This window comes from Musa acuminata, chromosome BXJ3-3 (assembly GCF_036884655.1).
Source record: "Musa acuminata AAA Group cultivar baxijiao chromosome BXJ3-3, Cavendish_Baxijiao_AAA, whole genome shotgun sequence".
In the NCBI taxonomy this organism is placed as follows: domain Eukaryota; kingdom Viridiplantae; phylum Streptophyta; class Magnoliopsida; order Zingiberales; family Musaceae; genus Musa; species Musa acuminata.
This window is the reverse complement of record NC_088351.1, coordinates 7626954-7640420: the sequence shown is the minus strand read 5'-3', so window position 1 is coordinate 7640420 and position 13467 is coordinate 7626954. Positions and strand designations below refer to the sequence as shown.

At 38.2% G+C, this 13467-nt stretch overlaps 1 protein-coding gene and 1 long non-coding RNA gene across 3 annotated transcripts; one reads left to right on the top strand and one right to left on the bottom strand.

Moving 5' to 3' along the window:
• The first annotated feature begins 2366 nt into the window (after window positions 1–2366).
• LOC135633823 (nucleobase-ascorbate transporter 6-like) lies at window positions 2367–7470 on the top strand. 2 transcript variants are annotated; one of them, XM_065143762.1, is made up of 14 exons: window positions 2367–3083; window positions 3662–3759; window positions 3890–4066; window positions 4145–4245; window positions 4331–4406; window positions 4565–4624; window positions 4757–4941; window positions 5069–5165; window positions 5244–5330; window positions 5424–5482; window positions 5582–5673; window positions 6695–6772; window positions 6853–7013; window positions 7105–7470. In XM_065143762.1, exons 1-14 carry the CDS (start codon window positions 2978–2980, stop codon window positions 7321–7323), a joined length of 1596 nt encoding a protein of 531 aa, XP_064999834.1. In that variant the 5' UTR covers window positions 2367–2977; the 3' UTR covers window positions 7324–7470. The 2 variants fall into 2 exon arrangements, with proteins under 2 accessions (XP_064999834.1, XP_064999833.1); XM_065143761.1 differs by lacking the exons at window positions 2367–3083; window positions 3662–3759; window positions 3890–4066 and having other exon boundaries at window positions 4089–4245; window positions 4757–4785; window positions 4873–4941.
• A 1650-nt stretch (window positions 7471–9120) lies between these two features.
• LOC103977830 (uncharacterized) lies at window positions 9121–13415 on the bottom strand. Its single transcript, XR_010495163.1, has 2 exons — window positions 13036–13415; window positions 9121–9696 (listed from the first exon to the last, which is right to left on the bottom strand). It is a non-coding gene; the product is annotated as an uncharacterized LOC103977830 (long non-coding RNA).
• Between the last annotated feature and the right edge of the window lie 52 nt (window positions 13416–13467).

Sequence of the window (13467 nt, the reverse complement as noted above, 5' to 3'; positions counted from 1 at the left end):
CCTCAGTATGATCTTGTTCATTTGATATCCTTACTTTTTAGATCCTGTAAAGATATTGTTATAATGATTAAATGCTTACATTTACAAGGAGATATTTTTGGTGTTGCATTTAAATGATTAAATGCTGAAAATAGATATCTGAACTTAATTTTGGATGAATTCAAATATCTATGCAAGCTTTGAAATCATGGATAAGCATGTGATGTAATGTGATGTGATGGTGCCCCTCTCTCTTTTGGTGAGTGAGGAGGAAGTTTTCCCGGATGCCATGCTTGGACATGAAAGTTGATTCTGGGTATTGGATGCTCATCAACATGAGTCAAAAGTAACACAGAATAAATGTGTGCATTGTCACTGAAACTTGAAAAGTATGAGTCAGGTTTGGGGCCAGATGAGATCCATGAATAAGGACTATTATGTTCCTTAATATCTAACCAACAAATAGATTTATGTCAGTGATTCTTGTATGCTCTCCAACTATATCTAAAAGAACAAAAAAATTTGAATTATATTTAAAAAAACACACATAAAGATCAGAGATCCTCTGTGTCCCAGGTTATGTATAATATCTAACTTCAATATATCACAAATTTCTAATTGTAGCCTCCTAGTTTGGTCAAATATGAAAGTCTAGTCAACCAAACATTCTCTTATATCTTATTTATAGAGGATTTATGCACATATCTAATCTTTTCTCTCTCTTATTTTTAGATGATTAACACAATCTATGTTGGTCCCAAACTCAAATGAAAATAGTGAAGGATCGTGTTAGACAACTGACAATCAACAGAAAATTATATTATTATCATGAAAATGCAGCTTAAGGATGGTTGTTAATATTGTTATAATACATTCATTCATGCATTTTTGAGTGTTTTCACCACGATTTTTTACATTGATAAGAATACTTAGCCAAGAGTGATGATGTGATTCTTCTATGCTACTGAGTGGTCCATCTTCTTGGCAAGGTGGAGAATGTACAACCAAATTTCTTTTGTCATCAAGCATATGCATACAAAACATAGCCATCCACAAGTTGAATTATTTGCATGGTATATTTTCCTGTACAGGAAAAGCTTAGTGGATGGAGTACTGTTGTGTTAGAAATCTTTACAGAAAAAGAGTACTAGAAATTTCGGACTGCATGGTGGATGAACAAAAGGTTGCATGGATGGAGCCCCTTCCCTTTCAATCACATGCATCCAAGCAAAGAACATATTGAGCATATATGGTTGGGGGGAGAAGACAAAAGAATCCAAAGGTCATGTTGCTAAGCAAAGAACATATGGGCATGAACAGTTGATAGAGAAAACCAGCAGGTACGAAGGTATTCTTCAAAATGAAAGGGACTGTTTTTCTACCCTGTTCCTGTTCTTTTTGACACTTTTTAACCTGCAAATTTGTCTGTTCCTCAATGATTTGAGTTGTGGCTGGTGACAGCCAGCCAGCAGAGAAGGGGAATGTGGTGGTTGCCTGCTTGATCCTAACTTTTCTACATAAACATATTTACTAATTAGAAGAAACACTTTTAAAGCAATTTCCTCGTCCTTGGTTTCTTTCAAATGCTATGTTCTTAGTTTCTTCCCAAAATAAATATGTCCCTGTGAAGGTATCAAATACCTTTGCTAAAACTGGAAATCTGCATATAGTTATCATAGCGTCTTGATCGTATATTGGTAAATTGCAAACTCATTACACTGGAAAGGACATCCATTATGTTGCTAATGCTTTGTGGTTGTGTATGGAGATGTTGCACATTAATCTTGCAGTGAAAGAACAAAAAGTACAAGTTACATCTGCAGGGTTTATATAGAAGTATGTGCAGTTTCCTATTTGTCTTGTGAACACTTACCATTTTGCTTCACCAGTTTTGAAGATTTTAACAGATATACAAAATAGTGATTCTTATTCCTGTTCTTTTGACCGAGAGAAATTTGATCTCAATTATTAATCTTGGGGCAATTTAAATTCTTCTTTTAATTTGAGGCAAACAATTCTAGAATATAATATAAATGTAACATAAAAGAAAAGAAAACAAAGTAGATATTGTTTGCATTTTCAGTTCATGTATGCATAAACCAAACATGTTGCAGGATTTGAGTATCCTCATTTTTATTTTATCTGAATCAGATTCTAATTTTGACTTTAGATCAAATTTCCATTTAGATTCTTGAAAGCAGACTAAACACCACTTTCGACAGTGGCAGAAATCCAATTTTTACACTGCTCTGAGACCAAGACTCTGTTGGAAGCATTGAAGCGTGGAGACCACCTTGCTCGGCAATGGAGGGCAGAAATTCTAATATTTTCCTTCGCTTTCTTTATTTTGGAATCTTTTTCTTCACTTTTGATACTCCTTTTTCTTTATTTCACCTATTTAATATTATCTCTCTTTTGGCTTCTGCCATTCTTCCTGTCTTCCTTTCTTGGAGTGTGGAGACCGGAGAGTGTGAAGAGGTGGCAGTGTTTTGCTTGCTGCTGAAGACAGCTAGGCAGCAAATGGGTTGAGAAGGCATGAAGAGCTGAACACGAAGGAAACAAGAAATAAAAAGCAGAGCTTGCAGAAGATTCGCCTGAGCACCGAGGAGAGAGAAAGCGAGGGAAGGGCAAGGGGACATTTTGATGTGCTTGCGTGCTTTTTTAGCCATCTGGGGAACGCTTCATGACTCCTTTCCCAGTCTTTTGTTCCACCGCTGGTGGAGAGTCGCGCCGTCTGCTACTTCTTCCCTCTCTTCTCTTTTTCTTGTAGAATCTTCTGGTGGGACTGCGACTGCTGTTCTTCGCCTTTTGGCTGGTGAAAGATTGGATCTTGACGCTTAAATCCTTTAGATCTTGAAGTTTGCCGAGAAATCTTTTGAGAGAGGTTGCTTCTTTTGGTCGTGGTATGAATGTGTGTTGGGGGAGTGAGGTTTAAGGGCGTTTATAGCGTTCTTGAAGTAGGTTTTTGAGGAAGAATCGAAGGGAGAAGAGGAGAGACATGGCCGGACCAGCGCCGCCACCGAAGCAGGAGGAGTTGGTGCCGCACCCCGTGAAGGACCAGTTGCCCAATGTTTCCTTCTGCATCACTAGTCCTCCTCCTTGGCGTAAGTCGTTCACATTTCTATCTTTCTTATTTTTCCTCGTCTTATGTTGATTCATTCACTTAGTGCTAACCTTGAGTTTTTGATCCCGTGCTTCAATGCTATTTCCCCCCACCATTTTGATGCTTTTTTTGGCCACCGCTCTTGTGCCTGTTTTAATCATTTTTGTAACTTCTATTAGCAGGCTGTGTTTCTGTTGTTCACTATTCTTCAATTTATGCCTAGTCTTCTCTGATTTTTCCATATTTTATAAGATCCTTTGTAGAATCCTTTTTTGTGTCGTGGGTGAATTGTGTAAATTTTCTGACAAAAGATTCCGTGATGATCCTTTTTTCCCATTCGATGTGCAAAAGCTTAATTTTGGATCATCTGTCTCTGCTTTCATCCTTCTTGTTTTTGCTTTACAGTTCATAATTCCTGCCATGAAGAAAAAAAAAAAGAAAACTGTAATTTTGTTCCTACAACTGTGCTTATTATCTCCTACTTGCAATATGGTGCATGATCTTTCTTCTCTTATCCTCAATAAAAATGATCCAATGTGAGAATAGTTACCTGATCTCAATTTTGTTTTGTTGATGCAGCTGAAGCTATTCTTCTTGGTTTCCAACATTACCTGGTCGTTCTGGGAACCACTGTTCTCATCCCCACTGCGCTTGTTCCTCAGATGGGGGGAGGAAATGTGAGAATTTACACACACAGAAAGAAGAATCTCTTGTTCAAACTAAAGCGCTTGTTTAGGTTCATTTTACAATTGGTGCCTAATTTGATTTTGTTTATGTTAACATCTGATTCTCTTTGCCCTGTTCTAGGATGAGAAAGCGAGGGTGGTCCAGACATTGCTGTTTCTGGCTGGTATTAACACTCTTCTCCAAACCTACTTCGGTACTTGCTTGCCAGCCGTGATGGGAGGGTCGTATACTTTCGTAGCTCCTACCATATCAATCATCTTAGCTGGGCGTTACAGCAATATCGTGGATCCTCATGAGGCTGCTACAAGACCTTGATTGTATTGACACTATTGCATTCATTCTTCTAGAAGTTAATTTTATGTTCTTTTCATGCAGAAATTCCTGCATATCATGCGTGGGACACAGGGTGCACTAATTGTCGCTTCGACGCTTCAAATTATTATTGGTTTCAGCGGTCTTTGGCGTAATGTGACGAGGTCAGTATACTAGTATTCATTTCCAGTGGTATCATGTGAGTTTATTCTAAGTGCTATTTTCCCCGTCCTTTTGAATTGTGTTTAGATATTTAAGTCCCCTGTCAGCGGTTCCTCTGGTTGCACTAGCTGGGTTTGGGCTCTATGAGCTTGGATTTCCTGGGGTAATAATTTACTTTGTAGTATATGTTCATATCCTATTAATGCGACATTCCTAAGGAATCTTATGATAAGCATGGTTTTCTTTTATTAGATTCTGATCCTTCCAATAAATGCTCTCTCTTAATTTTCACTACTAACCTAATTTTTTATGGCTATGCAGGTTGCCAAATGTGTTGAGGTTGGCCTACCAGTGATTATCCTGTTAGTGACATTTTCACAGGTGATACAGTCTGAAGAATGACCATGCAACCAAATGCATAATTCATTCATTTGTTTTGTACAAATACATCCACATCATTCGCAATTATACATTACTTAAAGGAATCATGTTTGCTTGCTTTTATGTCTTCAGTACGTTCCTCATGCTATACATTCGGAGAGGTCCGTATTTGATAGATTTGCTGTCATATTTTCAATTACAATTGTGTGGCTATATGCATACCTGCTTACAGTTGGTGGGGCATACAGGCATGCCCCACCAAAGACACAATTGCATTGCCGTACTGATCGTTCTGGACTTGTTGGTGGGGCTCCCTGGTAAGCTTCCATTTCCTTGTTTTTCAGATTTATACTGAATGCTAGTAATATGATAATGACATAAAAATGTGCCCTTAGTGACTGGAGTTTTATCTTTTGTTGTCTGTAATTTTACTTCCATTCTTAGGATAAGAGTTCCATATCCCTTTCAATGGGGAGCACCAACTTTTGATGCTGGTGAAGCTTTTGCAATGATGGCAGCTTCATTTGTGGCCCTTGTAGAGGTAGGAACACATTTCTCTTACTGTTTACAACTGTGGAGTTGGCTGATTACCTTTTATAACATGTCTGTAATTGTACAGTCTACTGGCACTTTTACGGCAGTCGCGAGGTATGCAAGTGCTACACCAGTGCCTCCTTCAGTTCTCAGTCGAGGCATTGGCTGGCAGGTGGGAGTTTCATCTCTGTTTCCTTTGAAGTAGCAGAAGATTTATTTTTCTTTTCTTTTGGGTTTCTGAAATCATAACCATTTACTACTTCAGGGTATTGCTATCTTGTTGGATGGATTATTTGGAACAGCAAATGGTACATCAGTGTCAGTGTAAGGATTATGTCAAGCATCTAACTTTTATAGCATGCTCTAATGAGGGCTGAGAAAAATGTTTCCTTTGTTCTAAAGCTCTAAATTTCACGTGTGCAGTGAAAATGCTGGCTTACTGGCTTTGACACGTGTTGGCAGCCGGAGAGTTGTGCAAATATCTGCAGGATTCATGATTTTCTTTTCCATTCTTGGTAAGCTGTTCACATTCTGGAGCTTTTGTCTGCAGTGATACACGACTCTCTGCTGCCACACAAAGTTTGTACATAACAAAGGCAGTTAGATGTCGGTTGTCTTGTTTGTTGTACCAAAATCCATGAATGTGAAGCTGATAGTGGCCAACTTATCTTCTTGGAATATGGTTCTATATGATGCGCTGAACGGTTGGATATGGAGTGACCTAGTAGGTACAGCTGGCAATATAATCTGTTAATGTCAACACTCACTCATACTACGAAGTTTTAAAATTGGATATCGGCATTGAAGTTTCGTAAAGTGGATCAGGTCAAAGTGAAGATGACCGACATCTGTCAGCAGTCCATTATTTTTCTCATTTCACCTGTCCAAAAAGGAATCTAGTACCTTGTGAGTCTTGATTATGAAGATCTAAATAGGATGAATTAGCATAGTGGGTCTGGTTGCCATCCTATTTTGTGAAGGAAAGATAAAGTTTAATGTTTTTAGTTGTTACTGTTTATCCATCATCACTCTACTCGATATCATAATTCAAATACATAGATACTTTCCTATGTCGAACAGCATATTTCTCCTTTTTATATCTATTATAATGGGTTGTGGACCTTCTGGATAAATTCGAATACATGAATGTAGCCTTTTATATCTCCTTTTTATATCTATTATATATCTATTCGAATACATGAATGTAGCCTTGTGGATAAATTCCTCTCTGCTCTTGCTCCCTCTTCCTGTATGTTTTCTCCCTTCTCTCCTTAATACCCAAATAATCCCTCCTGTCACTGATTACCTCCAGCATTGCAGCACCTATCAATCACTCCAGAGAAGTTGCAACATGAAGTAAATTGCACTGTACTTAAAGGTTTTTGATCTCTTAAAATTGCCTCACAGAATGGCACTAGAACATGCATATGTTTTATGATGAGCCATAATGAATTGGATGAAATGATGCAGGAATGCAATCAGTTGTTTAAATGGTTCCATTACCAATTTGACTGATCACATTTTTCTTTGTGGTAGGGAAATTTGGAGCAGTTTTTGCATCCATTCCTGCACCAATTTTTGCGGCTCTTTACTGTCTTCTTTTCGCATATGTTGGTATGTACAATGTAACAAAATCATCTACTTATCAAACATTTTTAGATGTTCTTGGGATTCATGGTGTAATGTATCTGCAGGTGCTGGTGGTCTTAGTTTCCTTCAGTTCTGCAATCTTAACAGCTTCCGTACTAAATTCATCCTAGGATTCTCTTTTTTCATGGGGTTGTCAGTTCCGCAGTACTTCAATGAATACACTTCTGTTGCCGGATATGGTCCAGTCCACACCGGAGCAAGATGGGTACACATTATTATAGTTCACATCTTGAACTCTTGTATTTTCATTCATAAACTTACATCGCCATTATATTGATAATCTTTCTTTTCTCTAGTTCAACGATATCATTAATGTGATATTCTCTTCGAAGCCATTTGTCGCGGGGTTTGTGGCATTTTTCTTGGACAATAGTCTCCATAGGCATGACAGCGCTGTAAGAAAGGACAGGGGGCTTCATTGGTGGCACAAGTTCCGATCCTACAAGGGGGATCCGAGAAGTGAGGAATTCTACCGGCTGCCACTAAATCTCAATAAGTTCTTTCCAGCAGATTGAGCTCTATAAATGTGACAACATTTGCAGTGCATCTCACTTTGTCCTTTTAGAGAGTTCTTGGATCATCTTGTAGTGGATCTCTCTTTGTTTCTCGGCCCAAGAGAAACCTTAAACTATTAATGTGTTCTGATGAATTTGTCTGTTAAAGTTTTCCTTGGATACATGTTTGACTTGTATATGTCATAGTTGATATGGATCACTCTAATGTAGGATATTACTACCTTGTTTGAAGCATCACCTTCAGTAGTAATTTTTGGCTAATATGTCTCTCGGTCCTCCATCACATGCAATGCACAAATCATCATATGCCACAGGTTACATTGAGATTAAAATGTTTTGTTCTTGTCCATTTTATTTCAAGATACTGTGTGCTATTGACTGTTGCCTTTCAACATAGAGCAAAAACTTGATATTTCAGTTGGAACATTCACATGCAAATAGTCATTAAAGGTCCAATTTTCCTTTGAAAATTATGCAAAATCTTTTCTGTTCTTGTTCTGACATCCATAAAAGTTCGCTTTGGTTTGCAGGGTATGTATGAGACTTTACCTTGCATGGAAGTTTCTTTAGTTATGACATTTATTGTCTGCATACCTAGAGTCTGAACTATGTTCCCCAGTGAACAAAGCTCTCTTTCCTGATTGTTTAATTCTTCTTTTCCTTGTTATTAGGTTTGCAATACCATTCGATATGATTCAATATGGATGCGGACCAGGTAAATCCGACACACGAGGTAAACTATTTGATACAGGTTTGTACCATCCAGTATTCTGGTTCTGTAGTGGTATGGTTCTATTTTGATTTGTATGGTCTATTACAGGGTTTATACCAAATAAATAATATGTGTGGTCCAGGACTGATATGAGTCTAGTTCACCAAATTAAAAGTATTATCTTAATGAAAGGATTTGTTGTCTCTAATCACTAAATTAATATGTCTGATTTACTGAAATCTAGACTTGTGTGACAGTGTCAGGGATAAGATTTGAGATACACATTTCTGTTCTTCACAGGAGATGTAATGGAAAAATTGTGCCAAACATACTGCTCCTGAGGAATCAAATTCATGAGTTTTGTTTTTGCCTAGATGTGATTGCTTATATTTTTTTCATTAGATTTTGAGTATTGTTCTTCCTGAAGCCTCAAACCGTTGATTCTTAGATCAAGTGTTTGCTGTGATTGGGGCAGAGATCAAAGCTTTCTTGAGCATCATGATGAACCAAGTTCATGGAATCCTCTCCAGCCTGTGTTGTTTTCTTGAGCTCAAAACTTGGATGCTGAGAACAAAACCTTTTCCCCTTGATTTTGCATATTTTATCTAACTCCTTTGGTCCAAAAAACTCAGTCCATCAACCTTTGTTGGATCAATGATCTTTAGAAAGAAAAGTGTTTAGAGCCCTACTCTTTGTTGGAATAGATTCCCATGATCGTTCGCACTATGGTCTCAAAAAGCACTCGAATCTGGATTGACCATTAACGGGGAGATCTAATATTAGATTGGCGACATAATCCATGTCGTGAAATCATGATTACGATCATTGTTTTTTCGTTGCTTGTCTAATTAGTATAAAAACCCGGACCAAATCGATCGATCCCACTAAAAAAATGGAACCGAACCCTCAGTCGATTTGGTTCTCTAATTTGATCTTTTTTTTTTTTCTTAAAAGGATTAGAATGTTCTTAAATTTTTTATTTAGTATCAAATATTTAAAATATATAAAATATTTATATATTAATTCATCTGTAGAAGTTTTCTTGACATCCTCCAAATCTGCATCTGAATCAAAAAGATGGTACATGACATATTACTCTGCAAGTTGCAATTTACTTGTAAATGTTGACATCCACTGACCATAAAAACCCCTGTGAATGTTGTTCTGTGCAGAGATAAAATTTGACACTGCAAGATGAACTTACACACACTCTCTCTCCAGAATCTTGAAGAACTTGGGAAGAGCTGCTGCTCTTTACATGAATGAGTAGTCCATCTCCCTCATGAATTTGATTTGGGGAGGATATGATTGTCGACTCTGGACATCATCACGGTGTATTATTTTCTGATAGAGAAAAATCCTGCTCGACTTTGTACTCATGCATTCTGCCAATTCAACGTTGCTTGCAAGTTAAGCTTGAGAAGATCAAGACTGCATGGATGAGTCTCTGATCTAAAAAGCACCTTAAATGACTAGTCACCAATGGAACCTATGAGCAGATCTGAGCTGGTTAATTTGCTGCGTTTGAGAACTTCCTGTGATTGGAGCGGTAGTCCTCTTGATGGATGCTATTGGGACAGTGGTCCTCCAATACCTTTCATGAGGCAACTCCCAATCATGCTCACTTGGTTGGCACTGGAATTCCATATGATGCACCTGATCTGTCAAGCAAACAAATGTGTGGAATCGTTGTCAGTGGCCCAACCATTTGACTAACAAAGATTGGATTAGATTAAGCAAATAAATCAGAATTCAATGATGGTCACAATCTCAAATGACATTGACAGTTTGCTAATGATAATGATGTCATCTAATTTTTTCGGTTAGTATCGACAAACGGTTTGTCGATGAACAACTGAGAAATAAAATGATCAGACAGATGCCTATATTTGCAAAATAACATCAGCTCAGATTATGATGGTTGAGAACAAAGTCTTAGTATGAAATATGAATCCCAACATTTTTCTTTTTTGCAAAAGAAAATTTATTAAAACTTCTGGGTTCTACAAAGGGATTGTAGGAGAACATTGCTCTCAATTAATGAAAGGAAGGCCTTCCTCCTACAACAAAGAGGAGCTGTCAGTGTTGAGATTAATCCATCCGGTGGCTTTTGCCATTGCAACCAAAGTATATTACCTTTATGTTTTGTGGACTCTTAGGTTACAGAAAATAAAATATCCAAATAGCCTTAGATACTGTTCATTAAAAAAAAGAAAAAGATGAATTTTGCACATTCCAAATAAACCATAATTGATTTACGATGGTAGCTTGAAGCAACATTCCAGTAAATCTTAACTTCATCATGATACCAGTGATCAAACATCTTCTACATTTATGTTTGTGGACTATTAGGTTACAGAAAATGAAATGTTCCCTTAAAGTATGAAAAGAGACTTTAGACTTATCTAAGAGGCCAGCTTTAATGACTACTTTAGAGATGAGCGGAACACATTTCATTTAATGTGATCCTGGCAGGACAGAGAGCCTCACAGATGATTCACACATCAATGTCAATAAATAAGACCTGTTTATGGGACTGATATGAGAGGTTGACAAGCTAATCTACTTCCACATCTACATCTACATCTTGGTGTGTGCTTGCAGTTAGGTTTCTTTCAATTCTTGTCATGTTCATAGATGAGCATGTGGTGGGGACTCAGTGGTGAAGGGAAATTGACTTGTCAACCAGAACAGTGAATGAATGGTATTCCTGTCTGTGGTCCAACTATTCAAACTTGTGGTTAGATTATGCAACAAAATCCAAAGCTAATGAGATTGATCTTTTACCCACTGAAACATCCTCCTTTCAGAGAAAGGTTTTTCCCAGTGGCATTCACAAATCCAACTTCTGCACTAGAAATCTTTTGGTGGCAGCTGCAAGCCTGCAATAATGGAGCTTGAAGTGCACAAAAGGTGCCACTACTTGCAGAAATGAATGCATCATGAATCATGACTCATGTCTCAGTCAAAGAAAACAAGAAAAAGGAGGAGAGGAAAGAGAGAGGACTGTAGATGAGCATTACTAATTTCAGAACATGAAGGCCTCATATTGGGACCATCACAAGAAATCATATCTGAGAACCTGGCACAGTTGGTACTTGTGCTGCATTTGGACAGAGTAATCAGATCAAGTTGGTCCAATACCATGTAATCAGAAGGTGTTTTACTTACTGACACTCCAAGTTTGCCCTTTCTAAAACATTGATGCCCTGTTCTCATGCTCACATTATTCACTTCTTTGCTGTTGGCTCTTGGTGAGAGCAACTGTGCAGAACATAATGAACTGACTCTAGCACAAATCATAGACAACTTACAGACACTATTTTTCAAGGATATTTCATGTCCCCTAATGAGACAAGATTTATTTCTAAACCCTAAGATTCATATGTGATTCAAATCGATGCAAGACCTAATCCAATTAATCAAAGAGCAAAACCCTGATCACAAATGTGAATACAACATATGAGGTCTCTGCAGATTAAGATCTGAAATTTGAACATCTTGATTCGATGGCATCAGATTAAGTGTTGAATCAGAAATAAGAAGTGGACCCAAGCATGATCTGAATTATATTCTTCTCAACTTTGGAGGATACAAGGGACAAGATGACACTGGCACCTGACTGCATTCTCCCAACCAGACAATTATGACAAAAGGGGTCCAAAAAGACCTACCACTTGCTTGTAGTTAAGCAAACCAGCTACAAAAATGCTTAGGATATCCTAAGCCTGCTTTCTAGACAAATTATTTGAACTTTGTGGAAGAGATGAGCACCCCAGGTAATCATCATTTCTTGGCTTATGTCTGGAAAATAAGAGATTGGAGTATGTGAGAACTCCAACACTTCACATGGCCTCTTGATGGCGTTTAATGGGCATGTGGACCAGACGTAAGGACCTTGACACTGGGGAGGACTGTTTTGAAGGAAGAGAAAACCTACATAACTTGTATCAGTTCAACAAAACAGTGTTGTGAGACATCACACTGCCTAATTTACCTTGCATGGTCCCTATTCTGATACACAATACAAAGAAGGAAAAGACAGAGGCTTCGAGTGCAAGGAGGACTACCTCATGTCATCACACGACCACCATCAGATTAAAATTAGGTGGTGGTGGTGGTTGATGACACATCCTCGAGTTTTTTTACATATTCTGTGCTTTTGTTTAAAGAAACTTGGCAGGTTGATGTGCTGAAAAAATATATGTATGTTGGCTGTACAAACTAGCTTCGTTAAACTTTCTTTTGATGTACATAATCTAAATGTTCTAAAAAACTAACACGAAAACTTGCTACTGACATTTATTTTTCTAGTCTTTCTATAACTAGAATAATGGAGATTAAACAAATTTAGATTCTCTTGATAAATCAATCAAGCATAGGTGCAAGTGGTGCACTATTTTGGAACATTGGACTGTAATCACTGCTTTCATGCCACAAATGTTGGGCAACCAAGAACCAAAAAAATCTTAAGCCGATGTGATGCACACTCAAAACAAGGTGGTTGTCTTTGTACATATTTTTCTCAGCAACAACAGGATGAAACTTGGAAGAGAAAATGTGATGGATCAACTATCAATTCACCATTACCCTTCGACCAATAGATTTGTTGTTTTCTCTTTGGGCTTGGTTTATTGCTGACTGATTTTTAGGACATATAAGAACTTATTATTGATTGAAGCCTACACAAGAAATCTGACATAATAGAACTGATTCCATCTTTAATGCTTCCATGCCCTACCACCTCCTAACCTGCAGATGGACAGATTTTGATGCAATACGCAACTCCAAGACGGCCAAAGGAAGTTCATATATCAGCTGAGCAGTCACCCAAATATTGAATTCACAGATGAATTTGAACAAACAGGAAACCTGCACTATGACCATGGGGCTCAATTAGCCCCTGAGCTCATACACGTCTCTTGCCAAACTCCATCAAATGAAGTCCATAGCAAGCAACACTGCTAATACAATGTAAGAGGGCAACTAGTAGTACTGACTTGTTGTTTATCTGATGCTCCGCGAGGTAACAGGAGGGCCATGATCACAGAATGGGACTAGCTTTTGTCCCAAAGACTCCCATTCCATGCGCTGGTGGAAAGGAAAAGGCAACGAGGTTACTTCTCCATCAATGATTCAGTCTCTTATCTTCTCTTTGGTTATGTGGCCCCTCGCACCCCCACAATCCCATGACAAGAAGAATCTCATCCCCCCTGGCTGCTGCTGCTGACAGCATGCAGTAGATGATGGCTACTTCCCTCATCCTCATCCATGACCTGCAAGGTAAACCATGCCTGCCATGCTCTTTACCTTGCCCAGCACCCACTGAAATCTTGCCACGTGGAGCGTAGCCCATCAACCATGGATTGGCTCATCTCTCTCTCTCTCTCTCTCTCTCTCTCTCTCTCTCTCTACATTATAGTGACACACTG

Coding starts and splice junctions, on each gene's coding strand:
- LOC135633823 (XM_065143762.1), top strand. CDS start 2,978: ATGGCCGGACCAGCGCCGCCACCGAAGCAGGAGGAGTTGGTGCCGCAC. Junction 3,084..3,661: donor CACTAGTCCTCCTCCTTGGC/GTAAGTCGTTCA, acceptor TTGTTGATGCAG/CTGAAGCTATTCTTCTTGGT. Junction 5,331..5,423: donor GTCGAGGCATTGGCTGGCAG/GTGGGAGTTTCA, acceptor TTACTACTTCAG/GGTATTGCTATCTTGTTGGA.